Source organism: Mesoplodon densirostris, chromosome 15 (assembly GCF_025265405.1).
Source record: "Mesoplodon densirostris isolate mMesDen1 chromosome 15, mMesDen1 primary haplotype, whole genome shotgun sequence".
NCBI lineage: Eukaryota > Metazoa > Chordata > Mammalia > Artiodactyla > Ziphiidae > Mesoplodon > Mesoplodon densirostris.
In genome coordinates, this window is record NC_082675.1 from 25,813,359 (window position 1) to 25,826,695 (window position 13,337).

The window sequence follows — 13,337 nt, forward strand, 5'->3', positions numbered from 1 at the left end:
AAATACTGCTTTCCATTGTTGGTTGGCAACTATCTCTAAGAGGAAGAAGTATGTTTTCCTTTCTCTCCAGGACCTAGAGAAAAACCTCTGTGCTGGGTTAATATCAGCCACTGGGATGATCAGTCATCTGAGATTCCGGATTCTCAAAAAGACTGTCTGCAGAGGCTGACCTTTGCTGTAGACTCATATCTTAAAGAACTTTATCTGGACTCAAATGTCCTCCCTTCAGGGACAGAACAGAAATTCCCAAGTATTGGTCACTAAGGTCCTGCAGGCATCTTTTCTACATCTTTCCTTTTGATGCTCTCAACATCCTGGCAAGACCTGAGGAGGTGAAGGCACCTCACCTGCAGCTGTCCCAGCCAGGCCACCGGAAGTGGGCATGGATCCCACACCCCAGAGTGGGGCTCAGTCTGACAAGTACTTCCAAACCCACTCCTCACCAGTCCCTTTCCATCCCAGAAGAGGGCTCCCCTCCCCACCCATTTTGCACATGAGGAAATGGAGGCCAGGGAGGTCCTGTCTGGTCTTGTTCCAGGGCAGTGCAGCTGGAGGTCGCTCTCCGCTGCAGGGCACCTGCCAGCAGGGCCACCGTGATGTCTCCTGCCTCGAATGCCCTCTGGCAGGGCTTGGTGGAATCCCCCTGGCAGGAATTTGGGTGAAGCAGGAAGGGGTTAGCATCCCAGACTGAAGCCAGGCCACCTGGCTCACTTCTCGGCATCTCCAGTTCTAGCCCTTTGACCTTGGACAGGTCACTCCACCTCTCCCTGATTCAGCTCACTCACCTCCAAAATGGAGGTGGTAATAGCACTCACCTCCTACAAGTGCAAAGAGAATTAAAGGGGTGTAAAGCCATCGGAACAGTGCTTGGCCCCGAGAGAGGCTACAGAAGCACTCTTAAATAAATAAATGGCTTCAGCCCTGTCTAGTCCCGAGGTTTAGGCTCCTGCCATTCCCACCCAGAGAGCCCTGAGTGGAGGCCCCACTGACGCTACAGAGCATCTGCCCTGTGTCCCCCACGCGGCAGGCACTTTCCAATCCTTGTGTCAGCCTCACTCCAGCAGGATAAGGGGAGGCTTCGTGAGCCTCGTTCCCAAGATGAGGGAACAGACCCCTAGGGGACCACACCACCAGCAGGTGACAGGGTAGGACCAGGCCAGGTCTGTCTGCCTCTGAGACTGGGCCTAGGAGAGGACCGGCCCAAGCAAGGCCCACCTAGCACCTCCTTGGTCTGGAACTTGGGCTGGAGCCGGCCTGGAGGGCATGCTCTGCCCACCAGGCTGCATGACTTCTGGGGTGTACCTGCCTGCAGAGTAGCCTCGCTGGTGGTCGTAAGGGCCCCTCGAAGGGGCCCTGGACACCTGCATGGGAACAAGGGCAGCCCGCCTCTCTCCAGCTGTTTCATGCTCCAGCCCAGCCAGTGCATCGCGTGCATCCATCTGAGAGGCGGGGAGATTGAGAACAGCTGCCTCTGCCTGGATTCTCCCAGAGCTCGCCTGGCAACACCCGGCCAAGGTCCTCACACCATCCTGGTAAGAATCTCTTTGAGTGGTCATGTTCGTCACATTCAAGGTTTGTGGGCAAATGAGGGCCAGGGATGGGCAGGGAGCGAGGGGCAGGTGGGACACAGACAGCTTGGCGTTTCTCCAGCCGGGAGCTGCAGGACACGGGCTTATCAGCTTGCCTGGCCCTGGGCCGGCTTCCTCATCCTTCTCCTCTCTGTGGCCCCTTCTACCCCCACCCGCTTTGCCTTCCCCTGGGGAGCCTGAGCCTCTGTCCCAGAGCGGGGGACACAGGGAGATACTTCTGTGGCTCCCAAGCCACTGGGCAGGCTCATGTCTTTAAAGCGAGGAGGCCAGGGAGGGGCCGGGACCCCAGGATGGAGCATTGAGAGCTGGAAGGGATGGTGGACAGAGGAGAGGAGAGACCGGGGCCGGAGAGGGAGCGGAGCTGGGCTGAACCGGGTGCTCTTCACGCCTTTCCGGCTTTCTCCCGATAGGGGTGCCGCCAAAAGCAGTGAGAGGGGCGGGGCCTGACCTCGGGGCTGGCAGGCAGCGCAGGAGAGGAGCTCCTTTTCCTCACTGCCTCTTGTTGGTCCTGGGACCGACGTCACCCTTCTTGGCCATCTCCCTTCTGTCCCAAGAGGCTGTTGTGCATCCGGCTGCCTGGGGACGTGTGTAATCAGTGCTGACTCACAGTCCCCTGTGGGCCAGAGCTATGGGGGAAGGTCAACTGGTGGGCCCAGGGATGTGGGCCCGGGGGACCCCCACCTTCTCCTTGGCCTGTGGGGGTCCCTCCGCTGCTGGGTCTCTCCTCATCCTGCAGGATCCAGCTGCCCTAGTCCTGACGTCCCAGTGCTGCAGGGGAGCCTTGGGCCGTGGCTTCCCTGCCGCAGCCTCAGTCCACCCGACACCTCTAAATTCCCTCCTTGTTCCGGCCCAGCTCCTAGTCGGGCTGAACTCCAGCTCCCCACACTGGGCTGGGAGGTGACTGTGGCGTCTGGTCTGGAGCCTGCCCTTGTGCTGCTTGGGGAAGACAGGAGACGGCCCCCTGCTGGGGCAGCTCCAGTACTGCTCTCCCCTGGGCCCCCACCGCTGTGGGCCGTGCCCACCTCACCCCTGCATGCTCCCTTGGGGTCCCGCATGGGGGGAGCACTGTGCATGTGGGCCCCCAGGACCTGGAGGGAACACAGAGCTCTTCGTCTCTGGCCTGATGTCTCTCCTCCCCCACCCTGTGGAGTTGCCCACTCGCCAAGTACAGGAGGCCTGGGGGGTGGGTACCAGGGCTGGTGGGCAGTGCTGTGCCCTGTGGGAAATGAGCTTTGCCCTCTGTCAGCACAGCCTTGTGCCCAGCCCAGGGGGCCCTGGTGGGGAGGTCAGCAGCCTGCGCTCCTCTCTGGGCTCCCAACCTGCTCCTCCCCAGCTCTTTCCTCAAAGTGCCCAAGCACTGCCCAGACAGACGTGAGTGCCAGGTCTCTGGAGGCCTCCTCTAACTCCCTGACCACAGACGGACCCTCCCCACTTCTTTGGTTTCTGTGGGAACCCTGCCCAGGGAGCACTACAGGGGAGATCAGTGTGAGCTTGGTCCCTCCCTTTTGGTCAGGCAGGGCCCCTGAGTCCCAGCCACCCCTTCTCCCACACCCAGCCACAGGGCTGGTGCTCAGTGGCCCTGAGGCCCACAATGCAGAAAGGCTGAGGTGGAGGTGGCATCAGCCTTTATTGTGGGGTCTGCACAGTAGGTGCCGGGCCCCTCCTGCTGAGGGAAGGCTGAGACTCCAGCCTGGACCGACCATCCACTCTCCAATGAGCCCATCCTCCTCTGTGCACTGGATCCAGGTCCTGTGGGGTAACTCCGCCTCCATCACCCCCTCCCACGTGCTCGGGTGCATTGCCAGTCAGGAAGCAGGAGCCAGGGTGGGTGGTGGGTCACCTGGTGCAGCAGGCCTGGGGCTCGGGCCCTGGCCCAGCAGCTGCAGAGCCCCAGGTGGAGGCAAGGGCCGTGGCCCCGGCCACGCCACCCTCAGGCTCTGGGTCCAGGCTCTCGTAGATGGTGGGCAGCGAGGTGCGCTGGCTTAGCCGCCGGCGCAGGCCAACCAGCAGGGGCTGGGGCAGGGAGGCCACATCCACGTTGTTGCCCAGGTCCACCCAGGCCAGCACCGGGAACTTGGTGGTGTCCTTGATGGCCTCAGTGAGCTCACGGGCGGCAGCCCGCGTCAGCCGGTTGCCGTTGAGCAGAAGCTGGGTGAGGCGGGGCAGCGTCCAGAGGCTGGGCAGCAGCCGGTGCAGCAGCTCGTCACTCAGCCCCGTGAAGCTCAGGTCCAGCACTGCCAGCCTGGCACCCTGGCTGCCCAGGTAGCGCATGATATGCTGCACGTCCCGCACCGACAGTGGTATCCCCGATAGGTTCACGGTCTCCCCCGCCGGCAGAGTCTTCTGGAGGTTGCTCTTGAGGCTGCGGGAGGGTCGAGGGTGGGGAGGGACTGAGCAAGGGCCCCACCTGCCTCCGACAGTGACCCCTCCGTCAGGGCAGTGCAGGGCAGCAAGGCCCAGGCCCTGCAGATGGCCACTTCCTAGATGAGTGGCCACGGGCAATGCTCTGAATCGCTCTGAGCCTTAGTCCCCTTTGGTTAAGAGGCGACCTGGCTGTGAGGATTAGATGCACTTGCGTTAAGGCTCCATGGGCTGTTATAAAAACCCTCTGTGTACTTGCATCACCACACCTGTTACATCTGTTGTCTCTTATTTTTATGCCAACTCAGTGGGGGGGGAATGATTATCCTATTCTGCAGAGGAGCAAACGGGTGCTTGGAGGGGTGACATGACCCTTCCACGGTCACACACCACTAAGGGGGAGCCAGGTCTCCAAATCGGGGTGTTCTGACCCCTGAGCCCATGCTTTTTTTTCACGTGTCTCCTCTAAGGTTGACCCTTTTGGAATAAGGATAGATGTGGGAACAGGCCCAGGGTAAGCAAGAGGGCCTTGTTGGGGGATGTGGGTGGGATCTGCCCTAGGGGAGGGGTCCCTGTGTCCTAAGCTAGAAGGGAGGTTTAGAGACTGAGGAGGGTCCCCCACTGCCCCCAGAACCCCCTCTAGTTCTCTCCTGTCATTTGAACATGGGCCTGCCTGGGGGCTGACAGCTGTGGGAACACCTCCAGGGCCCTCACCTGCCAAGGCAGGGAACAACCCCATGGGCTCCAGGCTCAGCATGGGCCACCAGGCCTGAGGGAGGGGGCAGGAGGCTGGGGGGCAAGCAGGGGAGAGCACCAGGGCCCAGGTGCCAGTGGCCTGTTCCCAGGCTGAGTCTGTGGCCACGAGGTTGTGATGGAGTGACTAAGCGGGACCCCGTTGCAGAGTGAGCTGCTGGGCTGGCCTTGGAGGCCTCAGCTTCAGGCAGCCTGGCAAAGAGTCCCCAAAGGGCTTCAGGAAGCAGGGCAGTGTGGCCTTGGGCAAGACACTCTGCTTCCCCTGGCCTCAGTTTCCTTCCCTGGAAAATGGGAATCATGACCCAGACTCCACCTCCCTCCCAGCCTGTCCTGGGAACTCTGCTGACTCCAGCTGAGGCCCCCAGGGGGGCCAGGCCCTGTGATAGGCAGGGCGTTGAGGGACAGGCAGATGGCAGGAGGCAGTCACACAGAAAGGAGCTGGCCTTGGGGAGTATCCGCCTGCATTGCCACCGGCCAGTGACGGGCTGTGATGCAGCCAAGGGTGAGGGCCTGCAGGGTGGGATTTCAGGCCCCAGCTCTTGTTGACAGAGGCCTGGGAAGGGACCCCCAGAGGCCAGGCAGCTGGGCTGTGTCTGGGCTCCCTTACCAGCTCTGGGTCTTCCTTCGGGGCAGGCTGGACCCCTGTTGCCGCTTGGAGTGAGGGGTGAGGTGGTAGATGAGCTGCCGGCAGGTCTTGTCCGAGGACTTCCAGAGCTCATAGTCCTGCGGGGGCAGCGCTGTCAGGGGAGGCGGAGCCCTGTGCGCCCCCAGGCCTTGGGGACCCAAGTGTGTGCATGCGCACAGCCATTCATCACGGATCACTGAGCCGCCCACTGGCTTTCCCCTCCACCCCCGCCCCCCTGCCCCGTGGCCTGGCACAGAGCCAGGGGAGGCTGCCCACTGGGAGCTGGACAGGCTGGTCTGAGGCCCGTGGTGCCCGGCGGGAGGAAGCCCAGACAATGGGCCCTTGTTCCCTGTCCTCAGGCCCTGGGCCAGAGTCTCGGGCTATCAGCCGCTGGCTCCCTGTCTACCCTCGGTGCCCCCCTGGGACTCACCACAGGGTGAGGCAGGACCAGGCCTCTCCAGGGAGCCCTGCTCCACTGACGCCACCCCCAGGGAATAGGAACAAGCCAGGTCAGCACGCTTTTCTTCCTCTCACTCTCCAAGCGAGACCGCACCCGTGGGGCCTGGGTCTGGGCTGCCAGCAGGGAGGGTTACCATTTTCCAGCACCACCACCTGGCTCTCTCTGGCTCCCAAGTGGGCCCTTGCAGAGGCCCAGCTCGGGCAGGATGCGGGGTGGACTGCTTTCCACAAGCTGGCACCAAGCACGCTCCACCACCCAGCACATTCTTTTATCCAGTCCCTCTGTTAACAGCGGGCACACACAGTGGCAGCAAGCCCCAGGGGTCACCGCGATGGCTCTAGGCTAGCCTCAGAGACCCCTCGGTGACAAGTGCACCTGGACGTGGCAGTTCAGAGCTGGCAGGGCCCAGAGTGGGCATTCCTGTTTCACATGGGGGCTCACTGTGACAAAGGGCCAGGGGCTGGGGGCCGGCCACAGGCTGTGTCGGGAGTGCGGCACCTTCCATGCTTATGGCAGGACGTCCGCAGGTGCCGACATAGCAGGTGGGGACAGGTGTTCTGGGCAGACGCGGTGGCAGGAGGGGAGTCGAGGCTGCAGGTGGCAGGTGCCAGCTCAACACGAGGAGGGATGTGCTTGTGGCTTGAGTTGCTGTGGGACGCAGTGGGAACATGTGGACAGGGTTTCCAGCCAAGGGAGCTCTCTTCTGGCTCTGGGACTCGGGCTGGGAGCCTGGTTCCATCAATGGATTTGTCAGAATGTCCTGTATCCCGAAGGGTCCCCATAGGACTACCTGCCTGGGTCCCAGGGCCTGGTGCACAGTGCTGAAATTCAGGAAACGGGTCTAGGGAACTCCCTGGCGATCCAGTGGTTAGGGCTCCGTGCTTCCACTGCAGGGGGCACAGGTTTAATCCCTGGTCAGGGAACTAAAATACTGGATGCCGTGCTGCAGGGCCAAAAAAAAAAAGAGGAAACGGGTCTACCCAACAGATGACTTTCCAGGGCTGGGAAAGCAGAGTTCCCATGTGCTCCAGCTGCTGGCCAGCCTCATACACTGAAACTGGCATCAGGTCCCAGAGAGGGACAGTGATCCGCCTAAGGCCACGCAGCAGACCAGGTGAGGGCCCAGATCCTAGCTCCCAGCTCTAGGCTCTTCTGGCCTGTCAACCACACTACCCAGCCTGGGGCCCGTGCCTCACCGACTTGGGGCACTGCAGGTCCCGGGCCAGGTTCACAAGCAGGTCGTGGGAGATGGGGTCCACCAGATTGAGGAAGGCCACGTTCCTGTAGAGGATGTCTGTGAGGAGGGTCCCCTCGAGGCCCAGGTCCTGCAGGTAGTGAGAGTGGAGTGAGCCAGGGGTCGAGGCCTCCCTCCCCTAGCCCCCATCCCAGCCAGCCAGAGGCTCTCACATCCATTCCCCTCTCTCCATTTCCCCTCTGAGGCTTGCTGGAGCCCTCCCCACAGTGGCGAAGAGCAAACTGTCCGGGGAAGGTGGACCCTTTGGATGAGCAGAGGGTCGGTGCATCGGGGGCCTCAGGGAGGCGGTAAGTGTGTCCGGGAACCCTTAGACTGGTTCCCTGGAGGTGAAACGTTCTGCTGAGACCCCCTGGCTCCTCTGGGATTGGGTTTGTCTGGGGGATTCTCTGGGGGCTCCTTGATGATCCCCAAATGCCCCTGCCCTCCTCATTCCCTTTGGGCCCCCTGCCTCTATCCACCTGTCCCCGAGCTCTCCTGAGCTATGGCTGCCACCTCTTTGCTGAGGGTCCAGACCCTTCCTGTCAGGGTGGAACTCTCTCTCAGCTCATACGACCCAAAGGCAACTCAGACCGGGTGTGTCTCGCCTCCTGTGCCCCAGCTCAGTAAAGGGTGCCACCATCCCATCTTCCCAGGCACTTGGGCCAGAGCCCAGGTATCACCCCGCACTATTCCCTCATCCCTCCTCTGCCCAGCTCCCCCTACCCCAACCCACTGCTCAAGGAGCTTCAGGCCTCATCCCCTCACAGCCTCCTCCCGGGGCTCCCGGCCTCCTGATACCCTTCCAGTCCACCCTAATGCTGCCAGAGCCAGCTCTATGAAACACACACTTGACCCCTTAACCCCTTCAGTGGAAACCAAATGCTTTCAAGGTTGTGTGATGGCAGAGACTCGCACACAGCCTGCAGTCTCAGAACTCTCCGTGGCCTGGCCTTCACACCCTCTCTCGCCCACCAGCCTTCCTGTCCAGCCTCCAAGCACCCACCCCTCACACAGATCCCACCATCAGGTCCCTGGCCTGCCCTGGCCTTCCTGCCTTCACCCCTTGGCCTCTTCCTCCTGTTATTCCCGTAGGCCTGGTGTGGTGCCTTTTAGGGGGTCCGTTTAGAGGATATGCCGACAAGCTGATGGGACAGGCATAGCCAGGAGGGGCCTCGAGACCCCATGTGGGCCCTCCCCAAGCCAGAGAGTAACATGTTCTGTGTATGAGCCCAGGGCACAGGAGGCCAGGCCAGGCCAGAATGACCAAGGTCCATAACTGCAGAGTCCCTGAAGGTTATGGGGCAGGACAGGTGGGCCTCAAATTCCAACCTTTGGGACACCAGTGGGCAACCTAGCTCATTCCCCAGCTAAAATTTCCAGCTGGTGCCTTGGGCTGCAGACGCCATGCTGGACAGAGATCGTGCCTCTGAATAGTCTCTGGCTGATTTGTGCTGCTCTGTTGTTTGCATTTTAAACACAGCTCAAGTTGGAGATGACAGCTAGGGAGGATCCAGTAGAAGGGAAGGATGGCTGGTGAGCCTGGGCTGACCCAGTCAGGGTCCCAGACCGCAGCCTGCCTTCTGCTGATGTGGACAGCTCCTCTTAAAGGGCCAGCCCCACCTTTCCAGCCTGAGAGAAAGGAAACCCAGTGCAGCAGGAGGAGCAGAGCTGGGAGACTGGAGGGTGAGCTCTGGCCTTGGCTGGCCCCCAATTTGCTCTGTGGCCCTAGGCTCACTGCTTTTCTCCAAGCCTCAGTCTCCCAATCATCCACCTGCAGGTCAAAGATCACCAGCACAGCTGATTTCGGCTTACAGGATGGGGCAGATTGTGGTGGCAGCTGCTGCAGGGTATAGGGATGTGGGCAGAGAGGAGTGGCTTGCTCAGTGGTGATGCTGGGATCAGAACCCATGTCTCTTAAGGCAACCCAGGGCTAGGGATATGGGACTCAGGTACCTGGTGTATGTGGAACCAGAGCCCCCGCCCGTCGTGATGTGATGTTGTGATGTACAGATGCCAGGTGTGTGTACTCAATGGGCGAGAGCTGCCTGTTAGGAGGATGGGCATTGTGTGCTGTGGCTTTGTCTGAGCTGACGTGGAGAGGTTGCACCCACTGACCAGCTGGGCTGTCGCTTCCCCAGGTCCTTGCTCCGGGGTCCAGTGCAGCTCCTCCCTTCACCCTGGAGGGGGGAACCATCCTCTTCCCATTGCCCCTCAATACAAGATGATTCACCCCCACCTGCCCTCTTCTCAGCCGCCCTCCTTTCTTGGCAGGGCCTGAATGTGGACTCTTAGCTCCAGACTTGGGAGCACCCTAAACACCCACAACTGACCTCAAACCCCAGAGACGCGTACAGTCATGGGACCCCTCCACACTCACAGTCCCCCTGACCCCACAACTCTAGCTGACTGCCTTCCCTCCCTCGCCCTCCGGCCCAGACAAGACCCCCACCCCCTGAAGCCAGTCGTCCCCTCCCCTCGGAACCCTCCCGGCCCGCGCGCCCGAGGCCAGCTCCGCATCTCCTCCCAGCCCCTCCTCGGCCTCCAGCCCCGGTCGGCCGGCCGGCTGCTTGGCTGCTTCTCACCTGGCGCAGGAGGCGCAGCAGCTGCCGGGCGCGCTCTGGCCGCCGCTCGCGGAGCGTCGACTGGATCTCGCGGAGCCAGCGCACCCGGCGCTCATAGGGCGCCGGCCCGCACCCCGCCGCCGCCCCAGCCTCCGAGCCCGCTTCGGGCCCGGCCCTCCGGCCCAGCCGCGCCCCCATGGCCGCCGCGCGGTGGGCGCCGAGCCGGCGGGAGGCAGGGCCGCTTGCGCCCCGCCCCTGGCCCCGCCCGGGATGCTCCGGGTGGGGAGCGCGGGATCCAAGGCTGCGCGCCCCGGCCGGGCCGAAGCGGAGGAAGGGAGGAGGGTTCCTGCTGGGGGCCCCGGAGCTCCCAACTCGGTTTGGGGTGTCGCTAGAGGAGGCCCTCGACCGCGCTAGACCTGGCTCGAGCCCTGTCGCCAGGAACTGGAGCCGCCGGGACGAGGTGGCGCTCGGCGCCTTTAAAGGCTCGGAGCCCCCGTGCTGATTGTGGAACAGTCGCTTTGGCGTGGCAAAGTGCACTGGACTTGGAGTCAGGGCGGGGTGGGTGGGGGTTCCGCTGCCGTTTGCCAGCTTTAGACAGTGCCAGCGCCTGCTTTCAGAATCTCCCCCGCCCCAACCGCAGCGAGCAGTTGTAGCATCTGACCTGTCCACCCTGCGTGGACACTTCTGAGTTGACAAATGTTTATCACCCCTCCCTGCTTGGCTGGGGGCAGACTTGGGCAGGCCGGCCTCCTCTGCCAGCCACCTGGGAGATAAATGGGATGGGGGATGCTGGTTAACCATCTCAGCCTGGCTCTGGGCAGGCTGGCAGCAGGCCAACCGCACCTGCCTCTGCTTCAGTCTTCCCCGTGACAGAAGTGGGGAAAGTGTGTGGGGTGGGGACTGGCTACTCCAGGGACCAGGTTTGAGCCAGGAACCCACTAGCTGGAGGGGTCTTTGTTGGAGGCTTGCTGCCCCTTATAGCACCCCCCACTCAGCTCTGGGCCCCTCACATTCCCAGGGTAGGGGGCATTTGGGGCACTAGGCTCCAGACCCTGACCTCCACAGCAAGGAGTGTGTGTCCAGCCTGGGAGGACAGTGTAGCTGGGCACGGGTGCAGGGGGTTGAGCATGGACAGCGATAGGGGGAGGGGAGGCTGTCCGAGGGCCTGTGGTAAGTGAGGGCAGAGTTAGGCTCCTTCTTCTGAGTTAAGAATTGTCCCCCCCAAGACTGTGTCCAAGACAGAGTGCTGGGCTCTGTGGTGCCCTGGGGCTGAGCCCCTGAGACAAGGCAGAGGGCCTGACCACCCACTGAACCCCAGCCCTTGTCGTTGCCTGCTTGGGCGCCCCCACTGGGCCTGTTCCTGGGGCCTTCCTATCCTGGACCCCCTTCTTTCCTGCCATCTGCGACTGGACCCAGACACCTCCCTTCACTGCTATGTAGCCAACTTTGTCCTGGGGCCACCTTGGCACCACAGGTTTCCTCCCTGGCAAACCTGTACGACTGCCTGGCCTGCCTTCCTCCGGGGCCAAGGTGCTGCTGTCACTAAACTGCGCCAGAGACTTCAGCAGCCCCATTGCCCCAGGGGCCTCGCAGGCCCCTACCCAGAGCTGGCAGGCTGGTAAGACCTCCCCCACCCCAATCTCAGGGCTCGAGCCAGAGCTGGGATGATTCCCAGATTGTGACCATATCCTTCCAGAGGCTGAGCCAGGTCTGGACATTGTCCCCTCAAAAGCGAGAAGGCCGAGGTTGGCGGGGTGGGGGGTGGGCGGGGGGAAGGCAAGGGAGGGCTGAGCCTGGATGTCCTGAAGGGGGACCATCAGGCAGCGGCAGAGGGGGTATGCCCAGAGCTTGGAGTCCCATGGAAAGTGGAGAACTGCTCCCCAGCCCCACCCTCTGTGTCCTTGGCTGAGAGATTCCTGGAGAACATTTTCCAGGAAAGGAGGGAGGGGTGGCATCTGGGCCCAAATCCCTGCATGGGCCTCCCTCAGCCTCCTGTGGGGGGTGGCGAGGTTGACTCTTTCTGGCCTAACCTGATTGGGACAGGGGACCCCAGAGAAAGAGCTGTGCCCTCGGGAATGGGAGCATTGTCCCCCCCACTGGCCGGCCTCCATGTATGCTTAACTAAAGCCTGCTGGCCCCTCTGCCTGGAGTTGCCCTGGGCCGCTGAGCTGTGTTTGGGGACACCCCGTGGGTGGGGGGCTGTGGTGTTGCCCTCTCAGCCCCCAGGGCTGATGTGGAGGTTCAGGGGTTCTCGGGGCAGCCTTACCACCCCTGAGAGCCAGTGAGGTGGAAGGCTGGGGAGCCAGAGAGTCAGGTGGACGGACCCCAGGCCCTGCTGGGGGCATCTTGGGCCCCAAATGGGAACTTCCAGGAGACAAGTAGCACCGACAGCTGGTGGCCCAGGTGGAATGACAGGGAAGCAGGGTCCTGATGACCCAGCAGGTGGAGTGGAGGGCTGTGGCTGGCGCTGCAGCTGGACCTGTCCCACCTTCGGGCGTCTTCTCTACCCACCCAGTGGGATATTTCAAGCTCAGGAGGAAGAAGGGCAGCCCAGGGCTGATGGTACCTCAGCAAGGAGCCAGGTGCCACTGAGCCTCCTGGCAGCCACTGCAAAGAAGGATGCAGGATGGATTCGGAACTCACTAGGAGGAAGGAAGCAGACAGACAGTCTATGGAAACAGTTTCCCCTGGATCTGGCTCTAAGGAATAGGTTGTGAGCTTCCTGCAGGGCTAGGAGTCATCACGGGGGTCACAGGTGTAGGCTTAGGCCCCAGCTCCTAATCCCCTGGACCTGCCCCCTTTTGGGGTATATAAACATGGGCAAGGTAGTTAGTGGTATTAGTTTTCTGTGGCTGTCATAACAAATTACCACAAACTTGGTAATGGCTTAAAACGACAGAAATGTATTCTCTCCCAGTTCTGGAGGCCAGGAGTCTGAAATCAAGGTGTTGGCAGGGCTGTGCTCTCTGAAGGTGCTAGGGAATCATCTTTCTTTGCCCGTTGCCAGCTTCTGGCGATGGCCAGCAGTTCTCGGCCTTCCTTGGCTTGTAGCTGCTTCACTGCAATCTCTGCCTCCGTGGCCACAAGGCCTTCACTGTGTCTGTGTGCCTCCCTTCTTACAGGGAGCCTACCTTATTGAATTTAGAGCCTACCTTAACCCAGGATGATCTCATCTTAACTAATGACTTCTACAAAGACTCTATTTCCAAATAGGGTCCCATTCAGAGCTCCCAGATGGATGTGGATTTGGGGGGAAACTATTCAGCCCACTACAGTAGCTTCTGCAAAACTGTTTCCTCCTCTGTAAAATGGGGAAAATAGAATGCCCATCTGGCAAAGGTGTAGGATTAGACGCAGCAAGGAAAGCATCCAGCACACATGCATGTGGCATGTGTAGGCTCTAATCAATCTTCCATGCCGAATCCACCCAGCCACCTGACAGCCATTATACTTACACTTAATGATGATCACTGGGCCCTGTGGATACTTAAGAGACAAAGACGCAGGAGGTTAAAGGAACAGCAGAGGTGGGGAGCTGTGATGGGGGTCCCAGACACTGCGGGAGCCGAGGAAGACATCAGACCAGGAGACAGAGGAGGGCTTCAATGAGGAGGCGGTGGCGTTGAGGTTGGGGCCTGATGGAAGAGCCCCAGCAGTAGGGCAGTGGGTGAATCACACAGAGGAAGGGGCGGGCCCCAGCTGACAGGAATTTATCTGGAGGGCCACGTGAACATTTGGAGGGTTTTTCAGTGGG

The 13,337-nt window shown here is 61.3% G+C and overlaps 1 protein-coding gene across 1 annotated transcript; it reads right to left on the minus strand.

Annotated features, from left to right (window-relative positions):
• Positions 1–3,227: 3,227 nt before the first annotated feature.
• On the minus strand, positions 3,228–9,781 carry LRRC75B (leucine rich repeat containing 75B). Its single transcript, XM_060118977.1, has 4 exons — positions 9,605–9,781; positions 6,985–7,113; positions 5,311–5,426; positions 3,228–3,951 (listed from the first exon to the last, which is right to left on the minus strand). The coding sequence occupies exons 1-4, from the start codon at positions 9,779–9,781 to the stop codon at positions 3,426–3,428; spliced, it is 948 nt and encodes a 315-aa protein (XP_059974960.1). The 3' UTR covers positions 3,228–3,425.
• Positions 9,782–13,337: the final 3,556 nt, after the last annotated feature.